The sequence below is a fragment of the Canis lupus genome, chromosome 2 (assembly GCF_003254725.2).
Source record: "Canis lupus dingo isolate Sandy chromosome 2, ASM325472v2, whole genome shotgun sequence".
In the NCBI taxonomy this organism is placed as follows: Eukaryota; Metazoa; Chordata; class Mammalia; order Carnivora; family Canidae; genus Canis; species Canis lupus.
Genome location: NC_064244.1, coordinates 6,469,820 through 6,482,080, shown reverse-complemented (window position 1 = coordinate 6,482,080; position 12,261 = coordinate 6,469,820). Strand labels below are relative to the sequence as shown.

Genomic DNA, 12,261 nt, shown 5'->3' with positions numbered 1-12,261 from the left:
GAACTAAGGAGCCTATGCTCCAGGCTCTGCTCTGCTGTGAACAGAGAGGGCAACAGAGGTACAACAAGATCCTCCACAGGCATATTCTGTACCCCAACACTGCCCATCCCTTGGCTCCTATGCTTCCAGAGAGCTGAGGAAGGAACAGTCATTCTTGCCTCCACTGTCCTACTTGTGAAACATACTACAACATCCACCCTCTACTCCATCATTCTCTATCCCAAAGCTGAACAAATTGACTTTAGGCAAGCACAATCACTGCAATTCACCAACCACCCACTGTTGGCAGCCACATACACACTCAAAAAAGTACGCCCCCAGACCACGTGGTCTAATAAAGTCATTTCTAGTTTTAAATTTTATCAAAAGTATCATTCTCATTGTTGTAAGTATTGTTACTCTCATAACTGTCCTTATTTTAACCAAAGAAAAGGCAGTCAAGCCTCCAGAATATCAAGGCTCCCATATGCCAGTTGAACCAGATAGCACTGGAACTTGAGCTACTCTCAAGCATCATTGAAGTTGTTTGATTTAGGGGCGTCTGGGTGGCTCAGTGGTTGAGCATCTCTGCCTTTGGCTCAGGTCGTGATCCCAGGGTCCTGGGATCGAGTCCCACATCAGGCTCCCACAGGAAGCCTGCTTCTCCCTCTGCCTAAGTCTCTGCCTCTCTTTCTGTGTCTCTCATGAATAAATAAATAAATAAATAAATAATCTTTTAAAAAAGCTGTTTGATTTAATACTTCATGATAACTTCTGTACCACCTACCATGTTATTAGCATGAAAACAGGAAACATTGAAGTGGGAGACTTAGAGAAAGATAGAGGAGGACATTAAATAAATACTTGGACATTAAAAGAAATTAACCCTAAATTCTTCATCTGTATATTTATTTGTGCCACATATTTTTAAAAGGGCTAAGAAGCACAAAATGTTATTTATTAAGAAAAAAATGCCTTTGCAACATGGCAAACCAGGGTACCACAGCTTGAGAGACATTTGTACTTTGTTTTTCTCTCAGCCCTTGTGGCTGTTTTAAGATCACAAAGCTGAGACATCTTCAGTGTCCAAAAGCTGGTACTAATTCTTACTTCTTTGCTTGACCCAGCCCTTTGGAAAGATAATGTGAAATCACTTTCATTATGGCCTATTAATCTTTAAAAGGCTATGGTAGTTAACTTTCAAAGTGTTATCCCTTATAGATTAAAAGTAAAATACCTGTTTTCTGAAAGCCCTATTTGGATCTTTAACTATAAATGCAATTCCCTTTTTTACTATACTCATGCCTCCCATCAAAACCATTTAACAGCAGAAATTATTTTCTAAAGCAGAAGCACAACACATATTTCAACTCCCACGTAATAACACTGCAAAATTTGGTAACATCTGCATATTTTCTTTCCTAATTGCGATGTTAGTTTGAAGTTAATTATATGAAATTGATTTTTTTCCCAAGCACAACTTTCATATATCACATTTAGTTTAATTGGTACTTTGAATAATAAATTGTTTTTCAGCTAGAGCATATTGTTTGATATTGCTAATGAAATGATTTTAATGTTAAGCTTAGCTATTAGGAGGAATCTTCTCTCATCGCGTATTTTTAAATATGCTTCTACATTGTAGCATCCCAATTAACCTAGCTATTTTCCTTTTTTTTTTTCAATCTTCAGGATAACATTATATAAAAACACTACAAAAAGTGGCAGGAAATAATGTATTTAAAAGGATATAGTGTTAATTACATGTGAATCCTTCAGTTTCAACATATTTTTGTGCTGGTGTTGTTTAATAATATTTTTGCATTCTCTATTCTTAAGAGCCAAGCACATTACCAAACACATAGTGGCCCATTAGTAAACAGTGGTTGTGACTGCTAATAATAATGCCAATATGACCGTTAGATCATGTCTAGACCCTGCAGTATTCGATGGAGTGGCAAGGTTAACAGAAAGTCTACATCTCTAATAACCTGAAACTGGTATCACTTACATTCTTTCAAACTAACAAATATTTATGGAATCTTATCTATGTATGCTCAGTACTGTTGCTATCTAAGTGGGCAAAGGCAGAAAAAATAATTGAAAGACTCAATTCCTTGTTGAATCATTGTATTGTCTACCTGAAATGAATATAACACTTGACTGTTAATTATATACTTGAATTAAAAAGTAAGTAAATAAATAATACTGACTTCTTGCCATGAAGGTCTTAACTACTTGGGGCTAAGGAATGGAGTGATTGACAAGACTCCACAAATGATTTTCTCTCAATTATATGTTGTGTGGCATTACTCTCCGCATTGTGTAATATCAATAATTAAAAACCATAAGAGATTAGAGGAAGTAAAATGCATTGCAAAGTTAAATCGATTTAGGTGTCCCTGCAATGGAGGTGGGACTTGAATTAGACATGGAAAAACTGCGAAAGATTTAAAAATGTGAGTGAGAGATTTCTTGTGTGAGCAACAGCATAAACAAAGACTCAAGAGTAAGAAGAATCTTTGAAGTGTTCAGAGGATGAGCCTGGCTGGGTCAGCTCAGAGTTTGTGCTGGGAAGCATTGGAAGATCATGTTGGATATACAACATGAAGTCATAGGGGTCAAGGAGTGCCAGGACCAAGCATTTGTAAAGTAATTTCTGAAGAAATTACTGAAGATTTCTGAATGAAGATGCATGCAGTACTTCACAAAAGCCTGACCCGAGGGTCAGCAACTCAAGTAAGAAGTCAGGGGCTAAGAAACATACACAAGCACAAAAGAATACGGCCAAAAAAAGTGGGCAGCTAACATGAAGCCTGGGTGACAAGAAAGTCCTAAAAATGAGGACTCGTCTACTAAGGCATGAATCTCTTATAGTCTTCCTTTTGGGGCAGGAATTATTTCCAGGGTCCTAGGTGAATATAAGTGAATCTTATAATGGAAATGTGAATCAGCTAACCCAAATGGAATACCAGGGATTTGGACAAATCCTGATGTGAGCAAAGTGGAGATTCAGTAAATGAAGAATGAATGAACCCAGAGTAAAGCCAGATTTAGATGGGACAGTTGAAAAATAATTGTAACAAATAAGGAGTGACCTTAAAGGTGCTTAAAGGATAGTCATTGTGGGTGTGGAGAGGAATGATCCATATGAAAAACAGCTTTAAGTAGAAAGGTACCAATGAAAGGTGGCTCTGAGATTTCAAACCTGGGTAAATAGGCAATAGTTGTACCATGAACAGAAATACAAGAATTAGGAAGGAAAGTTCTACAGGAAGACCTCAGCATTTCCTGATCCAGTAGAACTCAACTGGAAAGAACATTTATAGCACATGGCCAGTGGCCAACATACTGAATAATTGGGACCGAATAAATCTCATGGAGGTCTTATGAGTGTGGCTTATTTTTTATTTGGCTTCTAACCACATCAGGGTTTTAGAGTAACTCTTGAAAAATGTGTTTACTTATGGGATTTTCAATAATTAGGGCACTACCTGTTGTTTAAATACTGACAGAAATATATTGAAATATTGGCAGGTAAACATCTTGGTATATGGGAATGGAAGTCAGTGTTTCAGTAGATAAGTAAGTAGGTTACCTTGAAGTGATGCATTTGATAAAAGGTTTTCTCCAAATTAAAGCTTTCTTCTTTTTTATTATTTAGATATTATCTTCTTTAGATGCTGTCATCCAATGAACACACTGTCACTAAGATAAAATGAGTTGTAGCAATTATTGATCAGAATGAGTTAAAATAGCAATGTTCAGTCTGACAAAAATGGGGGGATCAAATGAGATGTTTAACAATAAGAGCCCTTTAATGTGTGTTTTTATTTATTACTTTATTTATCTAATATCTACTGTCAGAAACTTTGTTAAGTGCTTTATATCCATTATTTGATTTCAGTAGCAAATAATCTCATGAAATACATACTTTTGCTATTTTCATTTTCCAGATAAGAAAACTGTCCAGAGAGGTTAAGTTACCTCAGATTATGCAAAATTAATTAGAGATAGAGCCAGGATTTCTAGTCAGGTCTAGTGTGATTCTGAAGCCCTTTATCCTTTTTTTTTTTTTTTTTATTGGTGTTCAATTTACTAACATACAGAATAACACCCAGTGCCCGTCACCCATTTGAAGCCCTTTATCCTTAAGTGCTATCCTATGCTTGTCTCTTCTGGCTTGAGCCTGCAAACAAGGTGATTATGAATTTTACTAAGCCTTCAGCACTCCACCCACAAAAGATATGATTTCTGTCATGTGTGAAGAAATAATGGTTCATTTATAAAATATGCCACTGAATGTTTAACAACCTATTTTCTCACATTTCTGGTGATGGATATCTTTATATTGTAGAACCAGATTCAGTGTAGTAAGAGCTTAAATTTCTAGAAGCTGCATATAAACACATTGCTTTTGTTGCTTTGCTGACTTCATTATGACCCAGATGCTCTGTGAATATCTGAAACTTAGGTTGGGGATGTGGAAAATTATTTTACAGTTGTTTTAGGAAAAAGCCAGGTATTAGCAAAAGAAAAATCTGAGACAGCAACCACTCTTTATATATATATATATTCTATTACACTGAATAAAATCTCTTAAAATAAATATGTCATATGTTTTCATATGTGAATGACATTTTGTATGCACCTATTTCTAACTAAACTAATGTTTCTATAATAGACACGAAATGCATGCTAAAGAACTTAAAATTAACATTTTTATTCACCTATAAAACTAATGGAAAATTGTTTTTCTTTTTCTTTTGTCCTTCTCACAGCTGAATTTTTATTCCTCTTGTGGGGTGTTTATCTCTGCTATGCAGTGCGGACCGTCCCATCAGCATTTCATGAGCCACGATATATGGCTGTTGCAGTTCACAATGAGCTCATTATCTCTGCTATATTCCATACAATTAGGCAAGTGCTCTGTAGAGCTAGAAAATAACTGTTTTATTTTTCTGATGTGTTGCAGTTTAATTTAAATAGCAAAATTGGATAAAATACATAATGGAAAGATTTAGGAAGGATAGTGTTTTTGTGTTTTTAAGTTGATTTCTTTGTCACAGAAATGACAAATGAATATAGTTTTTTTTTTTTTCAAAGATTGATTTACTTAGAAAGAGAGTGTGTGCACAGGATGGGGAGGTAAGGAGCAAAAGGAGAAGGAAAGAGAAACCCAAGCAGACTCAGCGCTGAGCATGGAGCCCAACATGCGGCTTGATCTCACAACCCTGAGATCATGGCCTGAGCTGAAACCAGGAGTCAGACACCTAAGTGACTGTGCTACTCAGGCATTCCTATAGTTTTTTGTTTTGTTTTGTTTTGTTTTGTTTTGTTTTAAAGTGCTATTCTTAGCTTCTTCTGATGTTTCGTTAATCACCTTTATTTATTTGAAAATTAACTCAATGTATTACATTAAACCATTTATGGGAATGGCATTGAATACTATTATGACATATAGTCTGTTCTGAAGATATAAAGCAACACATTCTTACATTATAAAGTAGATGTAGATAAATTATCTATGTTTTCATTCATGTTAATATGCTAGTTTATACTTTTAAAATCTTCATAGTCAACTTATGTGTATTAATTCTGCTAAATTCAAAACTAAAAATCCACTCCAACCAGATGACTAGATTTTTGTGTGCAGTAAAGTTTTATCACTGTCACATTTTAACACTGACTTTCTATTGTAAGGATGTACAGCCTGGCCCTCCATTTTTTGATAGCCCATATATTCCTGTAGTTAGTAAGTACAAAGGAAGAAGAAAGTAGCTTATGATAAGTGAACAAAATGAAATGTGTATGACTTACCTTCTGAGAATTTACATCTATTGAAATCTGAAAATGAAGTGAAAACCTGTAAGAACAAAAAAAGGAATCCTATAATTTGAAAAGCAACAAAAAGATGTTATTCTGTTACTTGACATATATGAAAAGTTAGGACATACTTAAGAATGTAATCAGACATTTTCAATATTTGTCTTTTCCCTCAGTAGAAAAACAGAGATTAATAATAGTGGGAGTCAGAGTGCGAAGGTGTGGATCTATGGAAGTTTTAGAAGATATTTATATTTCTCACTTTAGTCAATAATTACAATTATATCTTGCCCTTGTAGGAATAGATGATGCCAGAGAGCAGTTGAACCTTAGGCATACCTACACTTTTTTTAACTTTTAAGTAAGGAAAGAAGTATTTATGATTTGACAACTCTGGAAATTCCATCAAAGGGCCAGGAATCAAAAGAATTTGCCTCATTGCTTTGTCTTGCCCCCTCTCAATAGAGAGAGAAAAGAAAAAAAGAGGAAGGAAAGATGAGAAGTAAAATATGTTATAAATACGCAAAAAGAAGACTCTCAATTCTACTCAGACTAGAGCCAAAGAATGTGAGAGGGGATGCCCTCGGTCCTCAAGGTAGTAAGCAACAGAGAATACTCTGTCACAGACGGAGCTCCACAGACTTTACAATTCTCCCAAATCACCTCCCAAGGAGAGTTGCATTTTTGTTGTTTCCCGAATATCAAACACATATGTTTCAAAATATAACAAACATGCTTCTCTAGAACCACTTATAAGTGAAATGCTGTATTAACAAACCAATTAAAAAGTTACAAGCTTGCCAGAAGACTTATTACAGATAAGTTTAAATGTCTTCTGTTGTCAGAATGTGACCATGTCATGGAGAGGGTTTCCTACTTTTGCCCTACAATCAGCTGCTATATTTCTTAGAACCAAATTAATTGCCCAAGAAATTAAATCATTCAAAGTATTTATCTAAATTGATCTTTATCCTCTTCTACTTTAAGATTTACTCTGTTCCATTTTTATCATTAAGTATGTTTGTTCAGGTGTCCGTGGGTGGTTGGGCAGTTGGGCAGCTGCCTTTGCCTCAGGTTGTGATCCCAGGACTTGGGATTGAGTCCTTGCATCAGGCTCCTGCGAAGAGCCTGCTTCTCCGTCTGCCTGTGTCTCTGCCTCTCTTTCTCTATGTCTCATGAAAAATAATCTTTTTTTAAAAAAAAAAGTATGTTTTTTCAATGAACCTTAAACTCTCAACTTGCCCAAATAGGCAAGGTAAAGTATTTTTAAATAAACTTTTAAAAATTCCCAATAAGGCAATAGGTGGTTATTATAGATAAATCATAAAATGATAAAAAATAAACTCCCTAATCCAACTACCCAAAGATGATAAATACTCTTAACATATTAGGATATCACTTTTAGATGTTTTTATATGCTTTTTATATTTATGACACACTGTGTTGATAGCTCCTTTTTAGGAATGTCACAGCACAGAGTGACATACTAAGAAGTCCTGCTTTAAGGAAACCTAGTCAACTTTGTTTAACCATCACTTTCCAAACTATTCACCATAGTATCCTCCCAGCCATCAGTTGACATCTGATAATAGCAGCCACTCTTCGGAAAATTCTCTTTTAATACTGGGGCAAGGTGAAGAAACATATGCTAAATATTCATTCAGAATAGCTTTCTTGAGGCACCTGGCTGGCTCAGTCAGGCAGTGTGTGACTCTTGATCTCAAGGTCATGAGTTCAGGCCCCACACTGGGCACAGAGGTTGCTTTAAAAAAAAATAGCTTTCTTAACTTGTGTAGGTCTTTGCTACAGAGCCCTAGATAACCCATCAGAGCCTAGCTGGATTCACATAGACACAAGCTCTGACTGAATTGTTCATGTTGAACCTAGAAGACTTTGTGTTAGTAGACATGCACTACTCACAAGATCAGTTTTCCTCAAGACAACTATGTACATTCCTATAAGTTTTAAGCAGGCAGGACTTCCAATGGTAGCAGGGTGACCAGCCTTGGTAGGCTTTGGTGTTTTCTTAGGCTTGCCCTAAGAAAGGGGAAGCCCTATATTTTAGGTTCTAAATTTGACCTACCTCCCTACATAGACCAGACCCAATTTGATTGTGCCATGTTGGCTTCAAAGAATTATAGTATATATAAGCTACTCTGTCTTAGAAATACAATTGTATGGCCATAAAGGACCAGGGATGGAATTACAATTAAACACAGTAATCTCCAGAGCACTTATTTTAGGGAGATGAGCAGGGAGTAATAGGCAGTAATAATTAAAGAAATCAAGTATATATAATTTTTATTTACATATGGACTGAATTAATATGTGCTATGGTTTCAATGTTGATAAAGTCCAGGAATAAGAAGCAATAACATAATAATATAAACCAACTGGGTCCATCTTTGTAATTTTTTAGTAGGATGAAATAATATTAAATAAGACATCCAACATCAGGAAAAGTATTCTCTATCAATAAGTATATATATTTATTCTTGTTTGCATAAAATATAAAATTATATACATATTGTGTATACACATATACATACATAAATATATAAACTTGAAGCTATGACTACATGTTTATATACAGATTTACTTTTATTCTCACCAAATTGCCAGATTGAACAAAAATAAACTAAAAGGATTAAGTCTAAAAGTCTAATAATGCAGAAGGCATTTTACCTAATCTGTTCTATAATCCTTTACTAAGCACAGAGCAAAGCTTTGGGAAAGTGCAAGACTTTTAAAAAGTTTGCTTTTATTCTTAAACCCAATTTTTAAGTATTTCTGTGTTCTTGTTAGATCTATTTTTTAGAAGTTGAAACAATCTTCTAAAGAAAAATCTTTAAAATGACTGCAAAACCCAATTTTTTTCTTAAGATATTTCCACTCAGAACTGCAACCTAACAAACTCTAGCAGTATTTAAAAGCTGATTAATTTCAGGGCAATTGGTGTTGGTATATAGTAGTTCAAAATTACTTTTTGGAAGACTCATCATTTTAATTTAAAATATATGTAACCATTGTTCCTTCCAGATATTGTCAGGCTGGTTTAAAGTTCACTTGTGTTGGCATTTGAGATAGAAATTCCCAGTGCATGAGAACACTTTTAGAATGTAAATCCAAAAAAAAAAAAAAAAAAAAAGAATGTAAATCCATCTCCTTTGATATAACTGTCTGCTCCAGTACTGGAAATGGCCTCAGCAGATTGGGATTGTATAATTTTCCAGGTCACATTTTATATTGCTTCTATGCCTCAGTACTATGTCTGAGGTACTGTTACTTGTTACTGAGTATGATGATCCTATTTCAGTACTTAAAAAAAAAAAATCTCAACTGACATAGCACAGACTCTGTCAAAAGTGTGTCATCCCTGAACAGAGTGAATATTCATTTAGTCATATTCAAGGCAGTATAAAGCCACTTTTTCTCACCAAGAAGTGAGAGAAGTTGTTAATTCATAAAATTCTATTTAGTCATAGGTGAACTATCATGAGCTTTCTGTATTTCTATGTATATATTTTATCCTTTTTATGTCTCCAAACACAGGGGAAACTATCTCTCTATTTTGAACAATCTTGAGCTTCCATTTTAGCTTGTTTTGGGGTTAGGGATAAGAAGACAGGACGGGAAAATGAGGAAGAAAGCCCCTTGATGAAAATTTTAAGTATTAATAATACTAATTTACTTAGTAAATTTGTCATGAATATGGCATAATGCAGGTATAAAATTAGTTTCTCCTACTTTTATTTTTTTTTAAAGATTTTATTTATTATTCATGAGAGACACAGAGAGAGAGAGGGAGAGAGGCAGAGACACAGGCAGAGGGAGAGACAGGCTCCATGCAGGGAGCCTGACGTGGGACTCCATCCCAGGTCTCCAGGATTGTGCCCTGGGCTGAAGGTGGTGCTAAACAGCTCAGCCCCCCGGGCTGCCCAGTTTCTCCTACTTTTAGACTCATATGTTTGTTTTATGATTATATCATCAGCATTTTCTTAAGATGTTAGCTTTTCAAATATGATGATGTATATCACTGAATCAAAATGCTAATTCTCTAGGCACACCTGAGTGGCTCAGTTGGTTGAGCATCTGACTTTTGATTTCACCTCAGGTCATGATCTCAGGGTGGTGGGATGAGCCCAGCTCTGCACTCAGTGGGGAATCTACTTCTCTCTCTTTCCCTCTCCATCTGCCCCTCCTACTGCTCCCATTCTCTCTTTTTCTCAAATAAATAATTAAATCTTTTTAAAAAATGCTAATTCTCTAATTCCAAACACAATAAAATCTCATATTTAGCTTTTGTGGATAAACAGTGAATGGGAAAAAATTAAAAGAATATGGTTGCAAAATGACCTTAATAAAAGCATCACTGGATAGTTTCTGGAAAATAATGAGTCCTTAAAACCTGAGTTTTAGTTTTTACATATACCTATTGATTTATGAAAATATTCCAAAATCACCAAGGTAGATACCAGTACTGAATTTTTCCTATACATATTTCCTGCAGGACTGTCCTAGAACACAACTTTATAAATTCCTCAGCAGGATAAGACTTTAAATTATTTTAAAACAATTTGATACTTCACAACAGCTAAAATTTTTATTTTAAAAGATGTGTTTTACAAACCATTAGTATATTCATTTTACCCATTGCATTATCATTTAAGCCTCTGAGGTCGTTCACAAAGCAAATAATTACCCACTCCTTTTTTTCTTAGATTTTTTTCTTCATTAATGTTTTCAAATGAAAAAGATTGGAATCAAGAGTTATGTGGCTGTGTCTTATAACCCAAATTTGCCTGAAACCACCAGTTTGTGAATCTGTTCTTTTGAATTCACATGTTTTCACTGCTTTTACTTTAGACATTCACTTTATATACAAAATAACTATTCCAGGAAATGGTTAGCACATTATATATCTATATGCTGTCTTTCTCACTACTTATAACTTAGAGTAATAAATAACAAAGAGTTCATATCTTATGTATCCAAATAGGGTTACTTAAAGCTTTATTCTTCTGTGATGAAAATGTATGCCACAGAAACAGCATTACAACATTTTCCATGCTTGCTTGTTTTTTTAATACACTGAGGAAAAAAGGTCCCGATTATCCTAGTGGTTTAAATAGAAGTCTTGTTGGATTACTAATGTGGTGAATTCTCATTTCAGATTCGTTCTTGCCTCAAGACTTCAGTCTGACTGGATGCTAATGCTGTATTTTGCACATACTCATTTGACTGTGACAGTCACCATTGGGTTGCTTTTGATTCCAAAGGTATTCCTTTAAAATTACTTTTCTCTTGCAAGACAGCTTTTTTATATAATCATGGAGTTGTTTCTCCTTTAAAAAATACCTGTCAATATAGGGAAAGGAGGCTGTGGAGATTTGCTTGACACTCTAAAATGTTTTTAAAGCTCGCTCTTCAGGGAACTAGATGTCTCTTTTGGGATTTATTGAACATCCCATATAATTTTTAAATACTTCTGTTTGTGCAAAACTCATCATCTGATTCAGTTCTTTCTCAAATATTTTTATATCCAGTTATATTTTAATTATAGGTTCAAGGTAACTTTTATTGTAGCTGTAACATCAAAATTATTATTAAAGAGAATTATCCTATTCTAAGAATCTTCTTGTTTAGATTTACATTCAGGAAGCATTGTGTTGTAAACATTCAGAGAATTTTTATATAAATAATAATTATATTGTGTACAGAAGAATCTTGCTTTATAATGATGGATTCTGACAAAGACTTATCTAGACAGCAACCAGTGCGGGGGGGAATGGGCCGGCACTCAGAATACAGGGATTATGAGTATGTGCCCCGCCTACAATAGCTATGCGGTATGATGTTAGCTAAGACTTTTCATCTCTCTAAGTTTCAGTTTCTTCACCTATTACATGATAGCAATAGAGCTGCTTCCAATGAAATAATATATATCAGAGTATGGGGGGAAAAGCATACAAGTTATAGCATTATTATTATTTTTCTCTTTTACATATAGAAAAAAAGTGTTAGGACATCATGTATCTGTATTAGTACCACACGATATAATATTAGCACAGCTGAGGCAATAATTGTAATTGCTTTTAATTCACTTCTGGCTTTACCTTCTCTCACAAGCAAAACATAGAAATTCAGCCTGATTGAAAGGGCAAACAAATGTAATCAGAGCAAAATGCCTGCTTTCTTCCTTACTTGAATTACACCAGATAGCCACAGTCTTCATGGATTAGTCTGTTACTGCAGTTTATCTTATCCATTTTCATACTTTGCATTACATGGTTACATTTTTATTAGATGGCTGTACTGTGTACTCACTCACACTGTTCATTCAATTCTAAGAACTGAAAACACATTTATACAAAAAGGGTTTGTACATGAATGTTCCTAGCAACACTACTCATAATAGCTAAAAAGTGGAAGCAACCTAAATGTCCATCAACTGAT

General features: G+C 34.6%; 1 protein-coding gene across 2 annotated transcripts in view; it reads left to right on the top strand.

The window, feature by feature from the left end:
• GPR158 (G protein-coupled receptor 158) overlaps nt 1–12,261 on the top strand; it is a 409,138-nt gene that overhangs the window by 389,537 nt on the left and 7,340 nt on the right. For both annotated transcript variants that reach the window (XM_025463914.3, XM_049099715.1), the window contains 2 exons: nt 4,761–4,899; nt 10,979–11,084. In XM_025463914.3, the coding sequence (XP_025319699.3) occupies nt 4,761–4,899; nt 10,979–11,084 (245 nt within the window). The remainder of the gene's footprint in view (nt 1–4,760; nt 4,900–10,978; nt 11,085–12,261) is intronic.